At 35.6% G+C, this 24,563-nt stretch overlaps 1 protein-coding gene across 2 annotated transcripts in view; it reads right to left on the minus strand.

Annotated features, from left to right (window-relative positions):
* The window catches only part of UBA6 (ubiquitin like modifier activating enzyme 6), a 72,963-nt gene that overhangs the window by 19,949 nt on the left and 28,451 nt on the right, over window positions 1-24,563 (minus strand). Inside the window, exons 10-18 of one of the 2 annotated variants that reach the window (XM_021938578.2) lie at window positions 24,289-24,392; window positions 23,003-23,065; window positions 22,260-22,336; window positions 21,308-21,374; window positions 9,518-9,661; window positions 7,226-7,293; window positions 6,442-6,520; window positions 5,190-5,270; window positions 1,775-1,852 (exon numbers count right to left, since the gene is read on the minus strand). In XM_021938578.2, the coding sequence (XP_021794270.2) occupies window positions 1,775-1,852; window positions 5,190-5,270; window positions 6,442-6,520; window positions 7,226-7,293; window positions 9,518-9,661; window positions 21,308-21,374; window positions 22,260-22,336; window positions 23,003-23,065; window positions 24,289-24,392 (761 nt within the window). The remainder of the gene's footprint in view (window positions 1-1,774; window positions 1,853-5,189; window positions 5,271-6,441; window positions 6,521-7,225; window positions 7,294-9,517; window positions 9,662-21,307; window positions 21,375-22,259; window positions 22,337-23,002; window positions 23,066-24,288; window positions 24,393-24,563) is intronic. The other variant, XM_021938579.2, reaches the window with a different exon arrangement.

Genomic DNA, 24,563 nt, shown 5'->3' on the forward strand with positions numbered 1-24,563 from the left:
TTTTCCCTAGGTTGCCCAGGCTGGTCTTGAACTCCAAACCTCAAGCAATCCTGTGTTGTCCTCCCAAAGTGCTAGGATTATAGGCGTGAGCTATTGCGCCTGGCTGAAACATTTCTAAAGTAAAAGCAAATTTGCTTGACTAATGCAAAAGCAAAATTGACAAATGGGATCTAATTAAACTAAAGAGCTTCTGCACAGCAAAAGAAACTATCATCAGAGTGAACAGGCAACCTACAGAATGGCAGAAAATTTTTGCAATCTACTCCTCTGACAAAGGGCTAATATCCAGAATCTACAAAGAACTCAAACAAATTTACAAGAAAAAAACAAACAACCCCATCAAAAAGTGGGTGAAGGATATGAACAGACACTTCTCAAAAGAAGACACTTATGCAGCCAACAGATACATGAAAAAATGCTCATCATCACTGGCTATCAGAGAAATGCAAATCAAAACCACAATGAGACACCATCTCACACCAGTTAGAATGGCGATCATTAAAAAGTCAGGAAACAACAGGTGCTGGAGAGGATGTGGAGAAATAGGAACACTTTTACACTGTTGGTGAGACTGTAAACTAGTTCAACCATTGTGGAAGACAGTGTGGCGATTCCTCAGGGATCTAGAACTAGAAATATCATTTGACCCAGCCATCCCATTACTGGGTATATACCCAAAGGATTATAAATCATGCTGCTATAAAGACACATGCACACGTATGTTTATTGTGGCACTATTCACAATAGCAAAGACTTGGAACCAACCCGAATGTCCATCAGTGATAGACTGGATTAAGAAAATGTGGCACATATACACCATGGAATATTATGCAGCCATAAAAAAGGATGAGTTTATGTCCTTTGTAGGGACATGGATGCAGATGGAAACCATCATTCTCAGCAAACTATCGCAAAGACAAAAAAACAAATACCACACGTTCTCACTCATAGGTAGGAACTGAACAATGAGAACACTTGGACACAGGAAGGCGAACATCACACACCGGGGTCTGTTGTGGGGTGGGGGAAGGGGGGAGGGACAGCATTAGGAGATATACCTAATGTAAATGACATTAATGGGTGCAGCACACCAACATGGCATATATATACATATGTAACAAACCTGCCCATTGTGCACATGTACCCTAGAACTTAAAGTATAATAATAAACAAACAAAAAAATAAGTGCTGACAAGGATGTGGAGTCACTGGAATTCTCATATATTGCTGGTAGAAAGGTATATAATAAAATGGTAACAGTTAAAAAAAATGCTTTTTTTCCTGACTTAAATATTTTGATCTCTATAAAACAGGAGAAAATCAAGAACAAGCTTTATTTTACCATAAAAAGGGATGCTGGTCAAATGATCAAAAGAGCACAAAAATTCTAAGTGCTAAACTTTTATCTGATTTATGACAAAGATAAAAAAAGACAGTGCTAAATTTGCTAACTACCAAAACCTCAAATTAGAAACATATTTCTATATACTTACTTTCTAAAATTAAATGTCAACATACCCTGGTGATTACAAAATGAAAAAAATACTGCCTGTTTCACAACTCAGGTTTCAATTCCAAAATCAATGCAAAGATCAATATTGTGCATTAGATAATTTAATCTTTTCCCTTTTGTCATACCCATTAATTGATAATTTGAAAGATTCTAATAAAATAACACATGATTATTCAATCACTGTTTTCTATTTATTAAAAGGAAACTCTACTCTTTTTTGTATAATACACGATTTAAATTTGAAACAGAATAGCAACATACCTGTATATGATGAGGACGAAATAGGAACTGTCTATTTAAGTTGGATTTCTCTATCAAGTCAGGATCTGTAACTGTAATCTAATATCAAGAAAATATGGCTGAAATTACATAATGGATAAATTTTAATCTATTTTTCTTTTTTCAGTATGACTAAAAAAGTCCTGACAAATTATTCTAAATTAGTCTGGTTGGTAAAGGTTATAATGATACAAACACTCCTAAATAGTTACCAATACTACTCTTTTATATTTTATTTAATTGTAATTAATGTTTTACATAGCACATCAAACAAAATACCTGAGACCAACTGCAATTCCTGTTCAAAACTTTTTTCTATTATTCATAACAAAACAAAACTTTTTAGAACTATGAAATGGATTACCTGCAGAGGAGCTAGTTCTTCTTTCTCAACTGATATTTATTCTTAATCTCAACTAATTTGGGAAGAATGCTTATATATATCAATTTGAAACGAACTCTGGCTAAAGCAGAGGTCTACAAACTCTGGTCTTGAACTGCTAACCTCCTAATTAGGCAGGCTGCCTATTTTTGTAAATAAAGTTTTATTGAAACACTGTCATACCATTTAAGAATTGTCTACTGCTGTTTTCATGATCCTAGGGGCAGAACTGGTAAGTGGTGACAGAGATCTTTGGTCTGCAAACCTGAAATATTTGCAATCTTGTCCATTAAGAAAAAGTCTGCAGACTGTCATTCTAAAGGATGCAAGAAGAAAGCAAACTCAAGATAATCTGAAGAGTATTCAAAATGCATTTGCCACTTTAGCATTTTAAACAAAATTTGCCTAGATGTAGAATGTCTCAGACTATATTCCACACTCATTTTCTTTTAGTTGTTATTTCCCTGATATTTTTAATATTTCTGTGTAATTATGCTAGGAAGTGTCTCTTTTAATGGAAAAAAAAGTCAAACAGAAAATATCTTTTAACAAAAAAGCTTAATCAATTCACTGTTCACTGATATTTAGGCTTTTTCTTTCCACTTCCTCCAATTCTGCTTTTCAATTCCCCTCTATTTTTGCCTTGTGCTAGACTGATCAAGTTTTCTTGATTCCTACTGCCCCCAGCTCCCCAAACTGGAAGCTAAGTGCCTCATGTTATGTGGTTATGCTCAAAATTTTAACATGCTTATGTGACTTAAGATATAAAATTAATTAAAATTTCTATCCTCCTGAAAACCGAGACTATCTAAATCATTTAATTTGGAACTCTCCAGTCTGCTTTCCATGAGATTAGTTACACTTAAACTTTTAACTATCTCACTCTAAGGTTTTAAAAATCAATACTTACGTAAATCAAAGAATGCCGACAAATGCCTCTACATACCTTTTAAACACTGTCCACACCACACAACCTAACATCTTTCAGTAAGAACCAGTAAGTGTTTGTAATCTTTCATCATTTTATTTGTCGGCTATCTTTACTTTGCTCTCCCTCTCGAACTGAGTATGGAAATCCAGGTTAATAGTAATTTTCCCTCACACTAAGATATGCTTCCATTATCTTCTATCTATTGCTGATGAAAAGTCTATTATGCAATCTCTTTTTTTAATCTTTGCTTTTGATCTGTTTGGTACTAGTTTATCTTTCCAATTTGAAAACACTTGTCTTTCTTTAACTCTGGGAACTTTTGTCATTATCTTTGGAATATATTGCTTCTTCTCCCTTATTTGTGTCTCTGGAAATTCTACTAGACCTATGTTGGACCTTGCAAACGCACTCTCTTTCATTAAAAAAAGGATATCTTTCTGCACTACATTCTGGGTATTTATATTTATCTTTGATTTGTCCATTCTCACCTCAGTTATATTTAAATTTTAATATTAGTGATCATACAGAAATTCTTATTTGGCTTTCTGTAAAAATCTCAGCACCCTTTTTCCCATTTCTAGTCCTCTTAATCTCTGATCATTTTAAAAATTAAAGTTTGTTATATTTTCTGTAAAATATTCTATTATTGGTAGCACTTCTATTATTTATAATTCTTAGGAGACTAATTCTTTTATTTGCCATGGCTGATTCTTGCAGTGGTTCCCTTTCTAGTGAACAGTCATTTTTTAATCTGAATCATCTTTAATGAAGGCTGACTTTTTTGCATAGTCCTGAGTGTGTTGTTATCATCATGATGCAGTTTTACATTTGTTTTAAAGGCTGTAAGTTTTAGTGGTCTTAAATTTGTTATATTCCTTTCTCTGCTTAAAGTTTTTACATGATATAATTTTGGACCCCTTACTCCGGTGTGGTACATGCTCTGAGTCTCAATTTCTCATTAGTGACTTCTGTTTTTACTTAAAGTTTTGGACAGACATTCAAGATAGAAACACTTGTAAGTTCCCATGGCTTTCAACTTAGGACTTTTTCTTCTCTCTTGGTTCCTGGGACCTGGGAATTTCTCTTTTCAGCTTGGTTACATTACACTTTAAAAAAACGTATACAGTAAGTCTGTGCGTTTCCAGTAGTATAGAAGCATGTCCACATTAACTTACCTTGTTTTGTCATCTGAAATCAGTAGGTTTCTTCATTACAGTTATTTTCCTGACCTTTATATACTCATGTGCATCATGAATTTCCAAGGAGTTAAAGTAGTTAGGTGATTCCTAAACTGATGTAACCAAAGACTTTTTTTCTTTTTAAAATCACCACAAGTAATAGTGGTTAGTGGAGCAGTATTTAGGAAATGTTAATATAAACATAGAATATCTGCCTGTAACTATGATAGTAATGTATGCTCTTTTGAATTGGAATAAGCTAAGTTTAATAAACTTTTACAAAAGGTGAACTATCATACAAATTTTAGCCATTTAATTAGTCTTCTGTTAGTCACCTTGATATATCTATGAAATCACCAAAGGAAGATAGTTTATCTTAAAGGGCAAACAGCACCAGTGAAATAAACTTCTGTTTAAATATATGACATGGCTTGCAATTAACTCACATTTAGAGTCTTAAGAATTTAAATTGTACACTGAGATTTATATTTTTCCCACTACTTTTAATACTCACTAATTGAAACTACATCTGAGTACTCTGCAACTTTGTAATGTTAGCTTCAGTTATATTAAACATTTAATAATAAACACTATCTGACAGAAATAACAACATATTTTATAGTTTGCAAAGCCCTTTCACATTTGATCATCACAATAACGTTATGAGATAGGTAGTACAAATGTCAGTTTCACAGTAGTAGAGAAGGAAACTGAGAAAAGAATTAATTTGCTACAAGGTAACATCAGTTTCGAAAAGTGGTCAGAAGGGCATCAGAATCTTCCAATTTTTAGTTTAATGCTCTATTTTCAAAAAACTGATACTTCAGATTTATTCAGTCAAATACAGCTGAAAAATGGGCAACAACAGAAATATAAACTTTTAACTCTCAAGGATTGATATCTTACCATTCCTTTCTCTTTGCTTGTGCCAACACCAAGTAAAGCAAAATTTTTTAACATTTCACAGCCTATGGCTCCACACCCTACCTATGGAGGAGAAAAACGGTACATATCAGATTAAAATAATCTGACCATTTGTAAATTATTTCACTTTGTAATATTTACCAGGTTTATTTTACCACTGTGTTTCAAAGAAAAAAAAAGTATAAATCAAATAAGCAAAAGCATAATTTTATAATTTCTTTAAACAGAAGACATTTAAAAATTCCAAATAAAATTTAAACATTGAACTGCTTATGTAAGATAGAAATAAATGCAATATAATATTAGTACAACATTAAAAAAAAAGATTCCTCCCTTTTGGACATTTCTCAAAACTCCTTTTCTGAATAAAACTATTCTAAGACTTCTATTATTATCTAAAATTGATAATACTAGATTCCATATGCATGTAAAAAGCTCAATAACAGTTGATTTTCAAAACATTATTTTAAAGATGATTAATGAGAATATGCAGTAATTTTCAGGGCTAATTATAATAATTAAAACAATAAATGGAAGGGAGTTGTTTTATGTTATTGGAGAAAATTTCCCTGCCAATGCACTAAGACAATTAAGAAATACAGAATAGGCTGGGTGAGGTGGCTCACGCCTGTAATCCCAGCACTTTGGGAAGGTGAGGAGGGCGGATCATGAGGTCAGGATTTCAAGACCAGCCTAGCCAATATGGTGAAACTCCGTCTCTATGGAAAATACAAAAAGTACCTGGGCGTGGTGGCACGCCCCTGTAGTCCCAGCTACTCGGGAGGCTGAGGCAAGAGAATCACTTTAACCAGAGGCAGAGGTTGCAGTGAGCTGAGATCATGTCACTGCATTCCAGTCTGAGTGACAGAGCAAGATTTTGTCTCAAAAAAAAAAAAGAAAAGAAAAGATACAGAATACACTTACATATTCTTTCATTTAGTGAGAAAAAAAATAAAAAACCCACCAATTTTCAAACATATTTCTAGAAAATAATTTAATTTTTTAAATTATCATATTCATATTTTTACTTTAAATATATTAATTAGACCAGAGGATGGAAAACTTTTTCTGTAAAGGGCCAGACAGTAAACAATTTCAGCTTTACAGGCCACATGGTCTTGGATGCAACTATTCACTTGTACTCTACACACTTATACTCAAATTTGTTTTAATGAATTAAGTTGATATACGATAGCAGTTTGAACATACTATTCCCATGATTATTCATACTTACTAAGAAGATGTTTAAATTTTGCAGTTTCTGGCACAAAGTGTCTCCAATGCAGGCTCTTAAAGCATCATATCTATCTCCCCTGAAAAAAATAACACATACCAAAAAGCAGAAATAAAAACCATTAAAATTAGTTTCACTGTCATTAATACCAATTTAATGTTGTACTTTAAAAGGAAATATTCTTTAAAAGTTTCTCCTAACCAATCTTAATTGAAAAAGAAAAGCCCCCATAAAGAAATCCATTTTTCCTTTTTCCACTTGGCTTAATAGTCTAAATACAAATGACTTAAGTGAAGGTAACTTTGGTTTATCTAAAAAAAAATCTTCCTAAGCCAGAGATTTTTAAGAGAAGTTCTTAGAGGAATCTATGGATGGGCTTTGGAGCTGATAACCCACTTAAATCAAAGGCAGAAATTTGGGTTATGTGCATTTTAGGGAGAATAATTCTAAACTTTTCATTCTCAAAAAGATTTATGACCCAAAAAGGTGAAGAATGACTTATATAAATAAAGACTGCAGATAGCAGTTTTTTCTGTCTAACATCATTACGGTATTTTAAATGCTAACCCTTCTCATGGCATACAATTTAAAACTTTGCATTCACTATTTATCAAGTAGTAAAGCGATATGACATTATTATGACACTTAAAATGATTACTAAGTAGACAAAAAACAACTACAAAAGTGATTTAGGAGAAAAGACATATAAAACGAAGGTATGTTTAGACAAAACTTTTAAAATTTATTTCCCTGTTAGTAAAAGCAAGAGAGATTTCATTATTACCGTGGCAGAAATTCTTCACATTCAGGTTTGCCTAGTGATTCAACAATATCTGCTGCTTCAAGATATAACTTAAAGTAGAAGATTAAAAATACAATTATTATGTATAAAACTTAAATGACTATAAAAAGAAGCTCCTTTATAGTTATTTAATAGTCATGAAGGAAAAAATGATTAAAAAAAGGCAACTCAGAGTAAAATATTTAAAAATATAATTAAAAACATGTAATATATATATCGATATTCTCTCATTAAAATAACGGTAAAAACTGAAGGAACTGTTAACAGATATAATTGGATTCATGTCACTTAGCCATCCTAAACATGATGTATCCTAATTTTAAACCAAAGGAAATTTCACCTCCAAATCTATTTTTCATAGCTACACAAAAGTTTTAGAAGCCCCCATTCAATTTTAGCTACATTTGAATAAGTAATTTGATTACTTTTTGTTTTTTGTTTTTGATTTTTTGAGACAGAGTCTTTCTGTTGCCCAGGTTGGAGTGCAGTGGCGTGATCTCTGCCTCCTGAGTTCAAGTGATTCTCCTGCCTCAGTCTACCGAGTAGCCAGGACTATAGGTGCGCGCCACCACGCCCGGCTAATTTTTTTGTATTTTCAGTAGAGATGGGGTTTCACCATGTTGGCCAGGCTGGTCTTGAACTCCTGACCTCAGGCGATCCGCCCATCTCAGCCTCCCAAAGTGCTGGGATTACAGGCATGAGCCACTGTGCCCAGCCATAATTTGATTACTTTTTGAGAAGAAAGTACCTACTCTGTATTTATTTTTCAGCTTGGATATATAATCTATAATTATACATACTATGTGTATGTGTATGTGTATGTCATCTATAATTACACACACTATAGGAAAATAATCTAGGAAACCAAAATTTCAGCTTTTTAAAAATACCAAAGATAATTAAAGTTAATGAAGAAAAGAACTGAGTCTTACTCTCATTTTCATTTAAGTAACTTGTGTGGCTAAATTTGAACGTGAACAACTGGTTACTTATTGTATTATAACACAGAATCTATATTAACAATTAACCCAGGCTGGAGTGCAGTAGAACAATCGCGGCTCACTACAACCTCTGGCTCCCAGGTTCAAGCGATTTTCCTGCCTCAGCCTCCCGAGTAGCTGGAACTACAGGGGTGTGTCACCATGTCCAGCTAATTTTTTGTATTTTTAGTACAGATGGGGTTTCACAATGTTAGCCAGGATGGTCTCGATCTCCTGACCTCATGAGCTGCTCGCCTCGGTCTCTCAAAGTGCTGTGATTACAGGCATGAGCCACCGCGCCTGCCCTAATGGTTATCTTTAAACCAGATTTTTACTAACGTACTTGTATTCTATGTTAAAATAAAGAATTCAGCAGCAAAATAGCACTGTGAGTACCTATTAAAATATAAAAAAATGAGCCAGGTGCAGTGGCTCACGCCTGTAATCCCAGCACTTTGGGAGGCCGAGGCGGGCGGATCATGAGGTCAGGAGTTTGAGACCAGTCTGACAACATAGTGAAACCCCACCTCTACTAAAAACACAAAAAATTAGCCAGGTGTGGTGCTGCGTGTCTGTAACCCCTCTACTTGGGAGGCTGAGGCAGGAGAATCGCGTGAACCCGGAGGCAGAGGTTGCAGTGAGCTGAGATTGCGCGACTGCACTCCAGCCTGGGTGACGGTGCGAGACTCTGTCCCAAAAAAATAAAAATAAAAAATAAAATGATAAATGTTATATTCAAAATGTTTATGGTGTTTCAACAGAGAGAGGGCCTAGAGGCAGCATCCTTTCATACCTTGTGCCAATTATTCCTGCTGGTAAAAGACATGGGGATTTTTATTCCATCTTGTGATGTTCATACCCCATGCAACTCTAAAACCTGTACCACTCCCATGTTCTCCACTTTTGTAAGTTTACACCTAGAAAGGGAACCTGAAGGTTCATGATAGTAAAAGATTCCATGGAACAAATTCAAGAGTCCTGAGAGCCCAAGAATGCTAAGCTTATGGTACTGGAGAACAATTACCTATAAGGATAGAACATTCATTCCCTTACTGTCACAACTAAGGGAAATACATTTGAGAAGGCAACTTTGAGTTATATCTCAATAGCCCTAAAATATCATCTTGTTAATTTCAATCACAGAATCAAGTGTTGGAGGCATACTGCTTGCATCTCTTTCATGCATCAAAATGTATTTTAAGGTTGCTTTTCTAATATATTAATACTACATTATAATATGTAACACATTCCATTTCATGAGTAAAGAATTCAACCTTAAAAACTCAGAACTAACCCACTGGCACAAAGGAGAAAATTTTCCTGTTACAGCTTTCAATACTTCTTGGCTGGCAACACCTCCTACTGCTGCAGCAAGTGGAGATAAAAAGCCTTGAGCAGTCCAAGAGAGCCAATGCACAATGTCAGCATTTACATCAGGCTAAAACAAAAGCCATAAAAGACAATAATATTAACAGCATTTAAACGGTATACTTAAAATTTCAATGACTAAATGTGAGAATTAGAACTTAACTTCTTAAAAAGCTATTCAATTCCCCTACTAAATAACTCTAAAAATGTCCCGATTTCATGATAACAGACCCATTTGCGTGTTACCTTAAGTAGTGTCTCCCTTTACTAGTACCTGCCCATTTTTGTTTTTGGACTCTATATGTCACTCTAGGGCATCATTTATAATTAACTCGAATATCTACCATTTATAGTTTTTGTCAAAGAACAGTTCTGTGATGCCAGTCAGACATATTTACAAATAAATAGTTTTTTTTTAAAGTTTGTTAATGAAAACTACTATGAAAAAACCCTGAACTATGATAAATGAAAATAAAATCTTAAAAATGATAAGCTATCAGTTTGTGTTGAAAGTTGTAAATAAAAACTGCAATGAATAATGACACAATACATTGTTAGAGATAATGTTTTCAATTACGCTTAAAAGTTATGTATCTCAAAATAGAATATTTTAAAGGAAATATTGGAAAACTGAATTTTAGATCTATTATTGTAGCACAATGTCTTATATGTGACAAAGATCTTTTCATGAGCTTATTTTCTTTCTCTTCCTATTTAAACATCAGTAATCTTAATTTTATCACTAAACTTCAAGTTTGCCTAATTAATCTTCTGAAATCCTATGTAAAAGAAGAGTTCTTGTACATTTAGGAGCGGAAAGAGAAGAGTTATTACACTCTCAAAAATATTTGTGACACAAAATGGTTACTACTTACTATTCCACCCCTCCATTTCAACTTTCCATATCTCATTATTTACAATTATTGAGCACTAGCCTCAACCAAGATCAATTACAATTTAAATTCTGCAATTTTTGAATGCAGATATTGTTGGTGGTGATAATATTAAAAACAATTATGAGAATGATAACAACAGGGCACTTACCATGCCAGGTTTTATATTAAGTCCTTACATAACATTCAAAATAATCCTTATAGATATAATTTCTATTATACAAGAAAACCGAAACATTGAAAAATTAAGTAACTTATTCAAGATTTTATAGCTAGTAAATGGTGAAGCCAGGATCTGGACCCAAAAAGTCCAACTTTATAGGTTTATTCTCAGCATTAGGTTATGCAACCTCCCAGGATTCTTTATTTTTTAGTAAACAAACATCTAAATTTTGGGAATTTTTGGTTACCACAGGATAAAGACAGTGGCCTATACCTAAGTTTCCCTACATAATCTCCAAAACATATGCATAATCACAAGAAGAGAAATAAAACAGTGACAGGGCTTCAGTATTACTAGAAAACAGAATATTATAAATTTTTGCAAACTCCATCAGCACTCTCGCTAGATTTCACATTGCTACAATCTTGGACAGAGAGCAGAATATATGAAGAGATCACAGAAGAAGGTGAATGGCCTAACGGTAACAAAACACGTCCTAAGAAAAAGAAATTCCCACACTAAGTGCAGAAAATATTGATGAGAGGTATAAAACTGGTGGCAGATCTCAGCCGTCAAAGAATGTCAACCTGGGAGAGAAAGATGTTAACAAAAGAGGGGAGACATTCTTTGAGAGAGAAAGCTAAAGAGAGAGATGTTAAGAAATTGGTAAAAATCAAAGAGACCTACAAAACACACCAGTACCTCTCCACCACAAAAAGGTCATCCATTAAAAGCTCCTTTTCGGTATCCTAAGAGAGTAGTACAAAAGCAGGAACCTAAAAAGCACCTAAAACCCTTACCCTGTCCAAAAAGTAAGCACAAAAATCACTCTACAATACAAAGCTAATGTAAGAAGAAAACAGAAAATCAGAATCAAAACATTTCAGCTACTGAAAATCCACACCCCCACAACTAATCAAAAGTCAGAAGATATTTAAGTGAATTATATATTCTTAACAAGCACTTGGCAACGTGGGGGGAAAAAACATCACAAAAAACCTTGAATCAGGAATTTAAAAACTAAGAACAGAAATGATCCATTCTACCCTTCCAGAAAAGAAAAGAATTAAACAACATTTGACTCTGCATATCAAAATGGGCTTATGGTGTACGTGGGAAACTTTACTGAATAATCAATTCTGAGATATAACCTGGTAAAACTATTAGATGAAGACAAAGATTAAACACATAGGGCCTTAAAGCAAAAAGAACAGATTACTTCTAAGACTATGAAAATTGGGCTGGCATCTTATTTTTCAACAGCAAAAAATAAAGCAACATACCAGTGAACAAAGTAACAGCCCAGAATTTTACATCTAGCCAAGCTTAAAACTATGAAAGCTACAGAAAAAATATGAAACATATAAAAACTCAGGGAATACCGTAATTCTGAGCTCTTTTTGCGAAATAGACTAAACCTGATTTCAAGACTTAATATAAAAGCCATAATAAGCAAGACAAGATGGAGCTGGCAAAAGGACAGAAACAATGTGAAGACAGTAGAGTACAGAAATAGACCTATACATATATGGTAAAAAAAAAAAAAAGCTGTTGACAAAGATGCCAAGACATTTCAATAAAGAATAGTCTTTTCCACAAATGGGCTAGAATAACTGGACATTCATATACAAAAAAATTAACTTTCATCTATACTTTGTGCAGTATATAAAGACACACTCATAAAACTACAAAAGAGTGCACAAAATTAGTGTAAAGTCATGCACACTGATCTCTACTTTGTATGATCACATCTTTATCAATACTTTGCACCATATGCAAAAATGAATTTATAAAATTACAAAAATATAAACTGTCTAGAAGAAAACAGCGTTTTGACCCTGTGTTAAAAAAGCTCTTAAGACAAAAAAGCACGAACCACAAAAAAAGTATTCTTTTTGTGGTTTGAAAAATTGAATTTCAGAGACTATAACTCATATCCAAATATATAAAGACATAAAAACTCTCTCAACCAATAATTAAAAACTATTTTAAAAACAGGCAGAGATTTTAAAAGACAGTTTATTAAAGAAGATATATGAATGGCAAATAATCCTATTAAAAGACACTCAAATTCATGGCCAGTGACATGAAAATGAAAACCAAAATGATATACTACCACACACACATAAAAATGTTTAAAATCATATAAACAGACAACACGGAGTATAAGGAAGCTGCAGCACAACTGAAATTCTCATACACTTCTGGTGAGAATGCAAAATGGTACAGCTACTTTGCAAAAACAGTTTGGCTGTTTCTTATGAAATTCAACATGGTCTTGGTCCTCCAAGATGGCCGAATAGGAACAGCTCCAGTTTGCAGCTCCCAGCGAGATTGATGTGGAAGACGGGTGATTTCAGCATTCCAACATGAGGTACCTGGGTCATCCCACTGGAACTGGTTGGAGTAGTGGGTGCAGCCCATGAAGGGCAAGCTGAAGCACTGTGGTACATCACCTCACCTGGGAAGCACAAGCGATCAGGGGATTTCCCTTTCCTAGCCAAGGGAAGCCATCACAGACTGTACCTGGAAAAATGGTACACTTCCGCCCAAATACTCTGCTTTTCCCACCATCTTAGCAACCACCAGACCAGGAGATTCTTCCCTGTGCCTGGCTTGGCGGATCCTATTCCCACCTAGCCTTGCTCACTGCTAGCGCAGCTGTCTGAGATCCACCTGCGAGGCTGCTGCTGCCTGGCGAGGGAACAGGTGTCCGCCATTGCTGAGGCTTGAGTAGGTAAACAAAGCAGCCGGGAAGTTTGAACTGGGTGGAGCCCACCCCAGCTCAGCAAGGCCTACTGCCTCTATAGACTCAACCTCTGTGGGCAGGGCTTAGCTAAACAAAAGGCAGCAGACAACTTCTGCACTTAAATGTCCCTGTCTGACGGCACTGAACACAGCACTGGTTCTCCCAGCATGGCGTTCAAGCTCTGAGAACGGACAGACTGCCTCCTCCAGTGGGTCCCTGACCCCTATGTAGCCTGACTGGGAGACACCTCCCAGTAGGGGCGGACAAGACACCTCATACAGGTTGGTGCCCCTCTGGGACGAAGCTTCCAGAGGAAGGATCAGGCAGCAATATTTACTGTTCCTTTGTAATCCTTAGAGACCTACAAAGAGACTTAGTCTCCCACACAATAATAATGGGAGACTTTAACACCCCACTATCAATATTAGACAGATCAACGAGACAGAAGGTTAACAAGGATATCCAGAACTTGAACTCAGCTCTGCACCAAGAGGACCTAATAGACATCTACAGAACTCTCCACCCCAAATCAACAGAGTATACATTATTCTCAGCACTACATTGCACTTATTCTAAAACTGACCACATAATTGGAAGTAAAACACTCCTCAGCAAATGTAAAAGAACAGAAATCACAACAAACTGTCTGTCAGACCACAGTGCAATCAAATTAGAACTCAGGATGAATAAACTCAAAACCACACAACTATGTGGAAACTGAACAACCTGCTCCTCAATGACTACTGCGTAAATAACGAAATGAAGGCAGAAATAAATATTTTCTTTGAAACCAATGAGAACAAAGACACAACATACCAGAATCTCTGGGAAGCATTCAAAGCAGTGCGTAGAGGAAATTTATAGCAGTAAATGCCGACAAGAGAAAGCAGGAAAGATCTAAAATCGACACCCTAACACCACAATTAAAAGAACTAGAGAAGCAATAGTAAACACATTCAAAAGCTAGCAGAAGGCAATACATAACTAAGATCAGAGGAGAACTGAGGGAGCTAGAGACACAAAAAACCCTTCAAAAAATTCATGAGTCTAGCAGCTGGTTTTTTGAAAAGATCAACAAAATTGATAGACCACTAGCAAGACTAATAAAGAAGAAAAGAGAGAAGAATGAAATAGATGCAATAAAAAAATGATAAAGGGGATATCACCACCGATCCCACAGAAATACAAACTACCACCAGAGAATACTATAAGCCCTGCTATGCAAATAAACTAGAAAATCTAGAAGAAACGGATAAATTCCTGGACACATACACCCTCCCAAGACTAAACCAGCAAAAAGTTGAATCTCTGAATAGAACAATAACAGGTTCTGAAATTGGGGCAATAATTAATAGCCTACCAACCAAAAAGAGTCCACGACCAGACGGATTCACAGCCAAATTCTACCGGAGTTACAAAGGGGAGCTGGTACCTTTCCTTCTGAAACTATTTCAATCAACAGAAAAAAAGGGAATCTTCCCTAACTCATGTTATGAAGCCAGCATCATCCTGATACCAAAGTCTGGCAGAAACACAACAACAAAAAAAAAGAGAATTTTAGACCAATATCCCTGATGAACATCGATGCAAAAATCCTCAATAAAATACTGGCAAACCGAATCCAGCAGCACATCAAAAAGCTTATTGAACATGATCAAGTCGGCTTCATCCCTGGGATGCAAGGCTGATTCAACATACACAAATCAATAAACGTAATCCATCACATAAACAGAACCAATGACAAAAACCACATGATTATCTCAACAGGTACAGAAAAGGCCTTAACAAAATTCAACAGCCTTTCATGCTAAAAACTCCCAATGACTTAGGTATTGATAGAATGTTATCTCAAAATAATAAGAGCTATTTATGACAAACCCAAAGCCAGTATCATACTCAATGGGCAAAAACTGGATGCATTCCCTTGGAAAACTGGTACAAGACAAGGATGCCCTCTCTCACCACTTCTATTCAACATAGTGTTGGAAGTTCTGGCCAGAGCAATCAGGCAAGAGAAAGAAATAAAGGGTATTCAATTAGGAAAAGAGGAAGTCAAATGGTCTCTGTTTGCAGATGACCTGATTGTATATTTAGAAAACCCCATTTTCTCAGCCCCAAATCTCCTTAAGCTGATAAGCAACTTCAGCAAAGTCTCAGGATACATGCAAATCAACATGCAAAATCACAAGCATTCCTACACACCAATTATAGACAAAGAGATAGCCAAATTGTGAGTGAACTTTCATTCACAATTGCTACAAAGAGAATAAAATACCTAGGAATTCAACTTACAAGGAATGTGAAGGACCTCTTCAAGAAGAAGTACAAACCACTACTCAAGGAAATGAAAGAGGACACAAACAAATGGAAGAACATTCCATGCTCATGGAAAGGAAGAATCAATGTCATTAAAATGCCCATTCTGCCCAAGCAGGTAATTTATAGATTCAATGCCATCCCCATCAAGCTACCAAGAACTTTCTTCACAGAATTGGAAAAAACTACTTTAAAGTTCATGTGGAACCAAAAAAGATCCCACATTGCCAAGACAATCCTAAGTCAAAAGAACAAAGCTGGAAGCATCATGCTACCTGACCTCAAATTATACTTCAAGGCTACAGTAACCAAAACAGCATGGTACTGGTACCAAAACATAGACCAATGGAACAGAACAGAGGCCTCAGAAAAAACACCACACATCTCCATCGATCTGATCTTTGACAAACCTGACAAAAACAAGCAATGGGGAAAGGATTCCCTGTTTAATAAATGGTGCTGGGAAAACTGGATAGCCATATGTAGAAAGCTGAAACTGGATCCCTTCCTTACACCTTATACAAAAATTAACTCAAGATGAATTAAAAAATTAAATGTAAGATCTAAAACCATAAAAACCCTAGAAGAAAACCTAGGCAATAACCATTCAGAACATAGGCATGGGCAAAGACTTCATGACTAAAATACCAAAAGCAATGGCAACAAAAGCCAAAACAGACAAATGGGACCTAATTAAACTAAAGAGCTTCTGCAGAGCAAAAGAAACTATCATCAGAGTGAACAGCAACCTACAGAATGGGAGAAAATATTTGCAATCTATCCATCTGACAAAGGGCTAATATCCAGAATCTACAAAGAACTTAAAACAAATTCACAAAAAAAAAAAACAAAAAACAAACAACCCCATCAGAAAGTGGGCAAAGGATATGAATAAACACTTCTCAAAAGAAGACATTTATTCAGCCCCCAGACACATGCAAAAATGCTCATCATCACTGGTCATCAGAGAAATGCAAATCAAAACCACAATGAGATACCATCTCATCCCAGTTAGAATGGCGATCATTAAAAGGGAAACTACAGATGCTGGAGAGGATGTGTAGAAATAGGAACGCTTTTACACTGTTGGTGGGAGTGTAAATCAGTTAAACCATTGTGGAAGATAGTATGGCAATTCCTCAAGGATCTAGAACTAGAAATACCATTTGACCCAGCAATGCCATTACTGGGTATATACCCAAAGGATTATAAATCATGGTACTATAAAGACACATGCACATGTATGTTTATTGTGGCACTATTCACAATAGCAAAGACTTGGAACCAACCCACCCAAATGTCCAACAATTATAGATTGGATTAAGAAAATGTAGCACATATACACCATGGAATACTATGCAGCTATAAAAAAAGATGAGTTCATGTCCTTTGCAGGTATATGGATGAAGCTGGAAACCATCATTCTTAGCAAACTATCACAAGGACAGAAAACCAAACACTGCATGTTCTCACTCATAGGTGGGAACTGAACAATGAAAACACATGGACACAGGGCAGGGAACATCACAGGGGAGGGCGGCTGGGGGAGGTAAAGCATTAGGAGAAATACCTAATGTAAACGACAAGTTGATGGGTGCAGCAAACCAACATGGCACATGTATACCTACGTAAGAAACCTGCACGTTGTGCACATATACCCTAGAACTTAAAGTATAAAAGAAAATAAATAAAATAAACATACATCTATCATAAGACTCTGTAACACACTTTAGGGTAGTTATATAAGAGAAGCAAAGACATATGTCCACATCAAAATCTATATGCAAGTAGTTGTAATAACTATTCATAATTGCTCAGTACGGAAACAGCCCATATTTTCCATCAAGTGATGTAAAAACAAACTGTAGTACACAATGAAACAAAAAAACAAATACCACGTGTTCTCACTTACAAGTGGGAGCTAAATGATAAGAACACATGGATACACAGAGGGGAACACCACACACTGGGGCCTACTGGTGGGTGGGAAGAGCGGGGAAAATAACAGGTACTAGGCTTAATACCTGGGTGACGAAATAATATGTATGACAAACCCCCATGATGCAAATTTACCTATATAACAAACTTGCACATGTACCCCTAAACTTAAAAGAAAAAACAAAAATGAAATGAACATGCAACAAAATGGAAAAAACTCAAGTTAATTATAATTAGTGATAGAAACCAGATTCAAAAGGCTACACATACTATATGACTCCATTTATATGACATTCTGGAAAAGAAAAAATCTATAGTGGATGCTAAGGTTTGGTTATGGGCTGGAGAGGTAATTATAAAGAGGCACGAGGGAACTTTTTTGCATTACGGAATGTTTTGTATTTTAATTGTGGTGGTAGACCCATTACTGTACACTTTGAATTAATTGCATACATCTGAATTGATAGTGTACAAAATTTTTTATAACTACACACCCAAAAAGAGTGAAAAACTTACTTTATGTAAATTTCACATCAATAAACTTGATAAATTCCTAATCACATCCTTCTGTTTAATCACAGACTTCTATAATCTATTTCTAGCTTTTCATACATTTTATTTTCTCAAAGCACTATATATGCAACACAAGGTCTTTCACTATGGCTAGTGAGTCACTGTTTTCAGTACATTTATTATTTCTTTCTTTGTGTAATTATAGAACATATGATATTAAAGCTTTTACCACTGATGTTAAGATTCTCACTTCCTGAGACGGTTTGGCTGTGCCCCCACCCAAAATCTCATCTTGAATTGTAATCCCCATAATCACCACATGTCAACGTGGGACCAGGCAATGGTTACTGGATGGTGGGGGTGGTTCTCCCATGCTATTCTGATGATAGTGAATTTCACGAGATCTGACAGTTTTATAAGCGTCTGGCAGTTCCCCTGCTTGCACTCACTCTGTCCTCCCACCCTGTGAAGAAGCTGCCTGCTTCTCCTGTGCCTTCTGCCATGATGGTAAAGTTTCCTGAGGCTTCCCCAGTCATGTGGAACTGTGAGTCAGTTACCTCTTTCCTATATAAATTACCCAGTTTTGGGTATTTCCTCATAGCAGTGTGAGAACAGACTAATATAGTACATTGGTACGGCAGAGAGTGGGGTGCTGCGATAAAGATACCCAAAAGTGTGGAAGTGACTTTGGAACTGGAAAAGGCAGAGGTTGAAATAGTTTGGAGGGCTCAGTAGACGATAGGAAGATGTGGGAAAGTCTGGAACTTATCAGTTTTGACCAAAATGCTGATAGCGATATGGACAATGAAGTCAAGGCTGAGGTGGTCTCAGATGGAGACAAGGATCCTGCTGGCAACTAGAATAAAGGTGACTCTTATTATGCTTTAGTAAAGAGACTGGCGGCATTTTGCCCCTGCCCTAGAGATCTGTAGAACGTTGAACTTGAGAGAGATGATTTAGGGTATCTGGCAGAGAAATGTCTAAGTAGTAAAGCGTTCAAGGTGTGACTGAGGTGCTCTTAAAAGCATTAAGTTTTATGCATTCACAAAAAGATGGTTTGGAATTGGAACTTACGCTTAAAAGAGAAGCAGAGCATTAAAGTTTGGAAAAAATGCAGCCTGATGATACAATAGAAAAGAAAAATCCATTTTCTGAGGAGAAATTCAAGTCAGCTGCAGAAATTTCCATAAATAACAAGCAGGTAAATGTTAATTGCCAAGACAATGGGAAAATGTCTCCAGGCATGTCAGAGGTCTTCAAGACAGCTCCATCACAGGCCTGGAGGCCTAATAGGAAAAAATGGTTTTATGGGGTGGCCCCAGGGCCTTGCTGCTTTGTGCAGTCTCAGGACATGGTGCTCTGTGTCCCATTCATGGCTAAAAGGGGCCAATGTACAGCTCAGGCTGTTGCTTCAGAGGGTACAAGCCCTAAGCCTTGGTGGCTTACACATGGTGTTGGGCCTGCGGGTGCACAGAAGTCAAGAATCGAGGTTTGGGAACCTCTGCCTAGATTTCAGAGGATGTATGAAAACACCTGGATGTCCAGGCAGAAGTTTACTGCAGGGGTGGAGCCCTCATGGAGAACCTCTTGCTAAGGCAGTGCAGAAGGAAAATGTGGGGTGGGAGCCCCCAAAGAGAGTCCCCATTGGCACTGCCTAGTAGAGCTGTGAGAAGAGCACCACAGTCCTCCAGATCCTGGAATGGTAGATACAACGAAAGCACGGACCATGAATCTGGAAAAACTGCAACACTCAATGCCAACTCATGAAAGCAGCTGGAAGTGGGGGCTGTACCTTGTATAGCCACAGGGTGAAGATGCCCAAGCCCATGGGAACCCACCTCTTGCATCAGTGTGACCTGGATGTGAGACATGGAGTCAAAGAAGATCATTTTGGAACCTTAAGGATTAATGACTGCCCTACTGGATTTTACAGTGCATGGGGCCTGTAGCCCCTTTGTTTTGCCCAATTTCTCCCATTTGGAATGGGAGCCTTTATCTAATATCTGTACCCTCACTGCATCTAGGAAGTAACTAACTTGCTTCTGATTTTACAGGCTCATAGGTGGAAGGGACTTGCCTTGCTCAGATAGGACTTTGGACTTGGACTTCTGGATTAATGCTGGAATGGGCTAACACTTTTGGGGACTGTTGGAAAGGCGTGATTGTGTTTTGAAATGTGAGTACATGAGACTCAGGAGGGACCAGGGATGAAATGATACATTTTGGCTGTGTCTCCATCCAAAATCTCATCTTGAATTGTTATCCCCATAATCCCCACATGTCAAGGGCAGGACCACGTGGAGGTAATCAGTGAGTGATAGTGAGTGAGTCTCATGAGATCTGATGGTTTTATAAGAACCTGGCAGTTCCCCTGCTTGTACTCACTCTGTCCTACCACCCTGTGAAGAGGTGCCTGCTTCTCCTTTGTCTCCTGCCAGGATTGTAAGTTTCCAGAGGCCTCCCCAGCCATGAGGAACTGTGAGTCAATTAAACTTCTTTCCTTTATAAATAACCCATCTCAGGATTTCTTCATAGCAGTATAAGAATGGACTAATACACTTCCCTCTCATTTTTATAAAATAAGAACAAAAACAATAAGAGTCTTCAAATAATTGCACAAACACTACCATGTTTATAGCTGCTTAAATAAAACTGTTGACAAGCAGGCACTGGCATCATAACACACACAAAAAAACCATTTTCTAGGTGACATGTTTAAATCTAAATCTGATGTGCAAAATGTGATAAAGAGATGTGAATGTATAATGTATAAAACAGATGACTTAGAAGAAAGCTAACATACATAACTTTAAGTGGGTTAACAAATCAAGTAAATCATAACAGAATAATAAAGAATAATAGTAACACTTAAAAAAATAGCAGCAGCAAATAGTAATTACTATATGTCACATGACATTTCTAAGTACTTTATAAAATTAAATCATTTAATGTTCACAATAACCCTATGAAGGTAGGTTAACTCTATTTTATAGATTTATAAATTAAAACATAACAAAGTAAAATAAAGTTGTCTAATGCCACAGAGTAGCAAAGCTGGATGTGAAGGATAAGAGAATACTAATATATAGAACACTTATGTATTAACAAACAGATATTCGGACAGCCATAAATTTAAATAGTCACCTTCTCTTCCAAGGTTTCACTTATAGATGTTGCTAGTTTCAACAGTTCTTCTGAATCTTGTTGGCATCTACAACTCAAAACAGAAAACCCTAACTTTAGTTTTCTCAACTGCCATAAACAGTAGGACATACTCAAAATTAAAATTTAGGAAATATATAAAAGAATGTGGGATTTTGCCAACAGGTAGCACAAAATGTTTTACTGATTTAAAGATGATTGACTTATAAATACATTACTTCAAAATCACACTTATATCAGTATATAAATAAGTTTAGTTCCTTTTTTTTTTTTTTTTTTGAGACAGAGTCTCATTCTGTCACCCAGGCTGGAGCGCAGTGGTGCAATCTTGGCTCACTGCACCCTCTGCCTCCTGGTTCAAGTAATTCTCGTGCCTCAGCCTCTCAAGGAGCTGGGATTAACGGCATGCACCACCATGCCTGGTAATTTCTGTATTTTTAGCAGAGACAGGGTTTCGCCATGTTGGCCAGGCTGGTCTCAAACTCCTGGCCTCAAGTGATCCACCCACCTCGGCCTCCCAAAGTCCTGGGATCACAGGCATGGGCCACCACACCCAACCCCAAGATTTAATCCAAAATATAAAAAGTAAAAACCTTCTGCAACAGTAGTCTGACTTAACAGGGTATAAAGTTAAAAAAAAAAGTTACTATGGATTAATAATTCAATAATTCTCAGAATTTTTTTTTGTTGTTTTAAAAAGCTTTAATTTTTAAAGGCTTCAAAGTGGGAAAATTCACATTTAGTATGATTCCACTTTTAAAACCAATTTCTCCACTCCCACCAGGAAAAGGACTAGAAAGTCATAATAAATCTTTACACAGCTTGGCATATCTATTGGTATTGTAATTACAAAGGGCATAGTTTTTAAATTATAATTTCTGAACTACTACTTTTATAGAAAGGAAAATATTTATTTTTAAACTTAAAACATTACCCAACATTTGGCTTGCGACTGTATTTCTCCTGAAACTGGTCCAAGGCAAGCATAGCTGTGTGAATCTCTAAAGGTGCCTATTAAGAACATTAAAAATTGGCCAACATTTACTGAGTGCTTGTATGTCCCAGGCACTGGGCTAAATGCTTTTAAAACATTATTTAACCATCACAATAAACACATTAGCTTAATACTATTATTAACTCTATTTAACAAATAAGAAACCTGAAGGTTAGAAGTTAAATGACTTAACCTCAAGGCCATGAAGGTAAATGATTTAATTCCCTTTCCTTATTAAAATTTACAAATTTGGAAACTGTTAGTTCCTTCCTTATCACATTTCCTGCTATAAAATTACATCCATTTAAAAAAAAAATAGAATACATACTCAAAGCTTTTTTGGTAAGAAATACGCATTATATAAAAATGGTACGATTCAGAAAATCTTTTAATAAGATCATTTATACAAGTTATTGAAATCGTCTTTTAATTATCAAAGTTGGCAAATCATTATAAAAGTGAAACTTTTTCCTATTACTTTAACATTTTTTCTATGATACAAATTCCCATTTTTAATCCTCGGAAGTCAACTTTTGATATGTGAGTATAACCTTTAATATACTCACATTATAAGGCCTAACAGTAAGATATCTACATGGTTATTCCATTTTAACTTTATAATCACTCGCTAATTCTCATCTCTGATTCTGCTGCCTCTCTCAAACCTGTAAGTGTTTATTTACCTCAGGTTTGCTAAAATCCACAATAAGGCACTTTGGATGTTTTATCTGCCTCTCCAGTGGCTCCTGATATGGAAAAAAAAAAAAAAATCATTACTTCAGAGTAAGTGAGTGATTATTGGACAAAATATACTGCTATATGTCAGTGCACTAAAAACCAGGGAACTCTCCCAAGGGTCTGAAATAAGTAGGGTTGGGCTGATATGTTTTAACTGAAATAGAAACTAGCTACCACTCTTATGACAATACTTAAAAAAAAAAGTTAAATGCAATAAAACAACCTGCTCCACACAGTAAATTTGGGAACAATTAGTAAAAACATTTGCATACCTAAAAAAATTTATTATTTTAATCTAAAAGCTACCATATCTTTCTAATACCAGGCTATCAAGACTTATTAAATTCTGTATGAAGAACACAAAGGCAAAACAAACAAACAAACAAAAACCAAAATATCCACCCAATCTAAAATTGAGACATATCCCATTAAAACTTGGAGACAAAGCACAAGGAGATATGCAGGAGCACATCTGACTAGATATATTATTTTAATTTGTTTTAATTCTAACTTTGAGTTGAACAAAGCCTTGTAAACGACTAGAGTTGTTAATAGTTCTGGAAAAGAAAAGGCAATTACGTTAAAACCTTGAGAACTTGTAAGAAAAAACAGAGATGTGTTAGCTTATCCTGAGAAGGAGCCCAAAGATTTTAGTTGCACAAGATCCCTTAGTTTCCTGACACTACATTCTCTATATTCAGCTATTTACATTTTCCTTTCAATGCCAGTCGTTTTTAGAAATTATTTTACATTTCCAACATATATGCTGTTTTCTGAAATTTATAAAATTAAATTTTAAAAACCAGGATTAACAAGTATAATTTGAATATCTTCATTTTAGAAAATTAAATAATAATAAAGTAAAACAACCTCTTGCTAAATCTTGAAAATACATTAGTTTTATTTCTTGTCTTAGAAAGTAAATTGTAATAAGTATGATAAACTCTTTGATAATTCACAAAGGTATAGTTCCTTTCGGGTATACCCATTTAGCTCAACTATATGTATATGGTATTCTGGCTATAAAAGATGTGTAATTTTTTTGTTAATATCCATTTTATTCATTTATTTCATTAGATTAATTCCATTTCCCTCAAAGCAGGTACAAACGGAAAAAAAAAAAAAAATCCGTTTCACATTTAACCTGTTTGGTTAACTGAGTAATTTCATTGTCTCTTCTGCCTTTCTTTTTCTGTGAAGAAATATTCTTTAAGCAGAAAAAAAAACTTACAAAGAAAACTGTTTTAGGAGTCTTAACTTGGACAGCTATGCCTCCATGTAAATATGGTTCCAGTTCTGTAGTGTCACCAATACTAAAAGAAAATGGCGATATCACTAGAAGAAAAAAAATTTAAAAATTACACGGGGAAACAGATATTTAAATTTCAACTCTTATTGTCATAAAATGTTAATTATTCCCAATTTACAAAATTAAAAAATTCCAGCATAGTGGTTTTTTGTTTGTTTGTTTGTTTTTTAATGAAGAGCTGGGAGGAGTATGGGGAC

This window comes from Papio anubis, chromosome 3, assembly GCF_008728515.1.
Source record: "Papio anubis isolate 15944 chromosome 3, Panubis1.0, whole genome shotgun sequence".
Classification (NCBI taxonomy): Eukaryota; Metazoa; Chordata; class Mammalia; order Primates; family Cercopithecidae; genus Papio; species Papio anubis.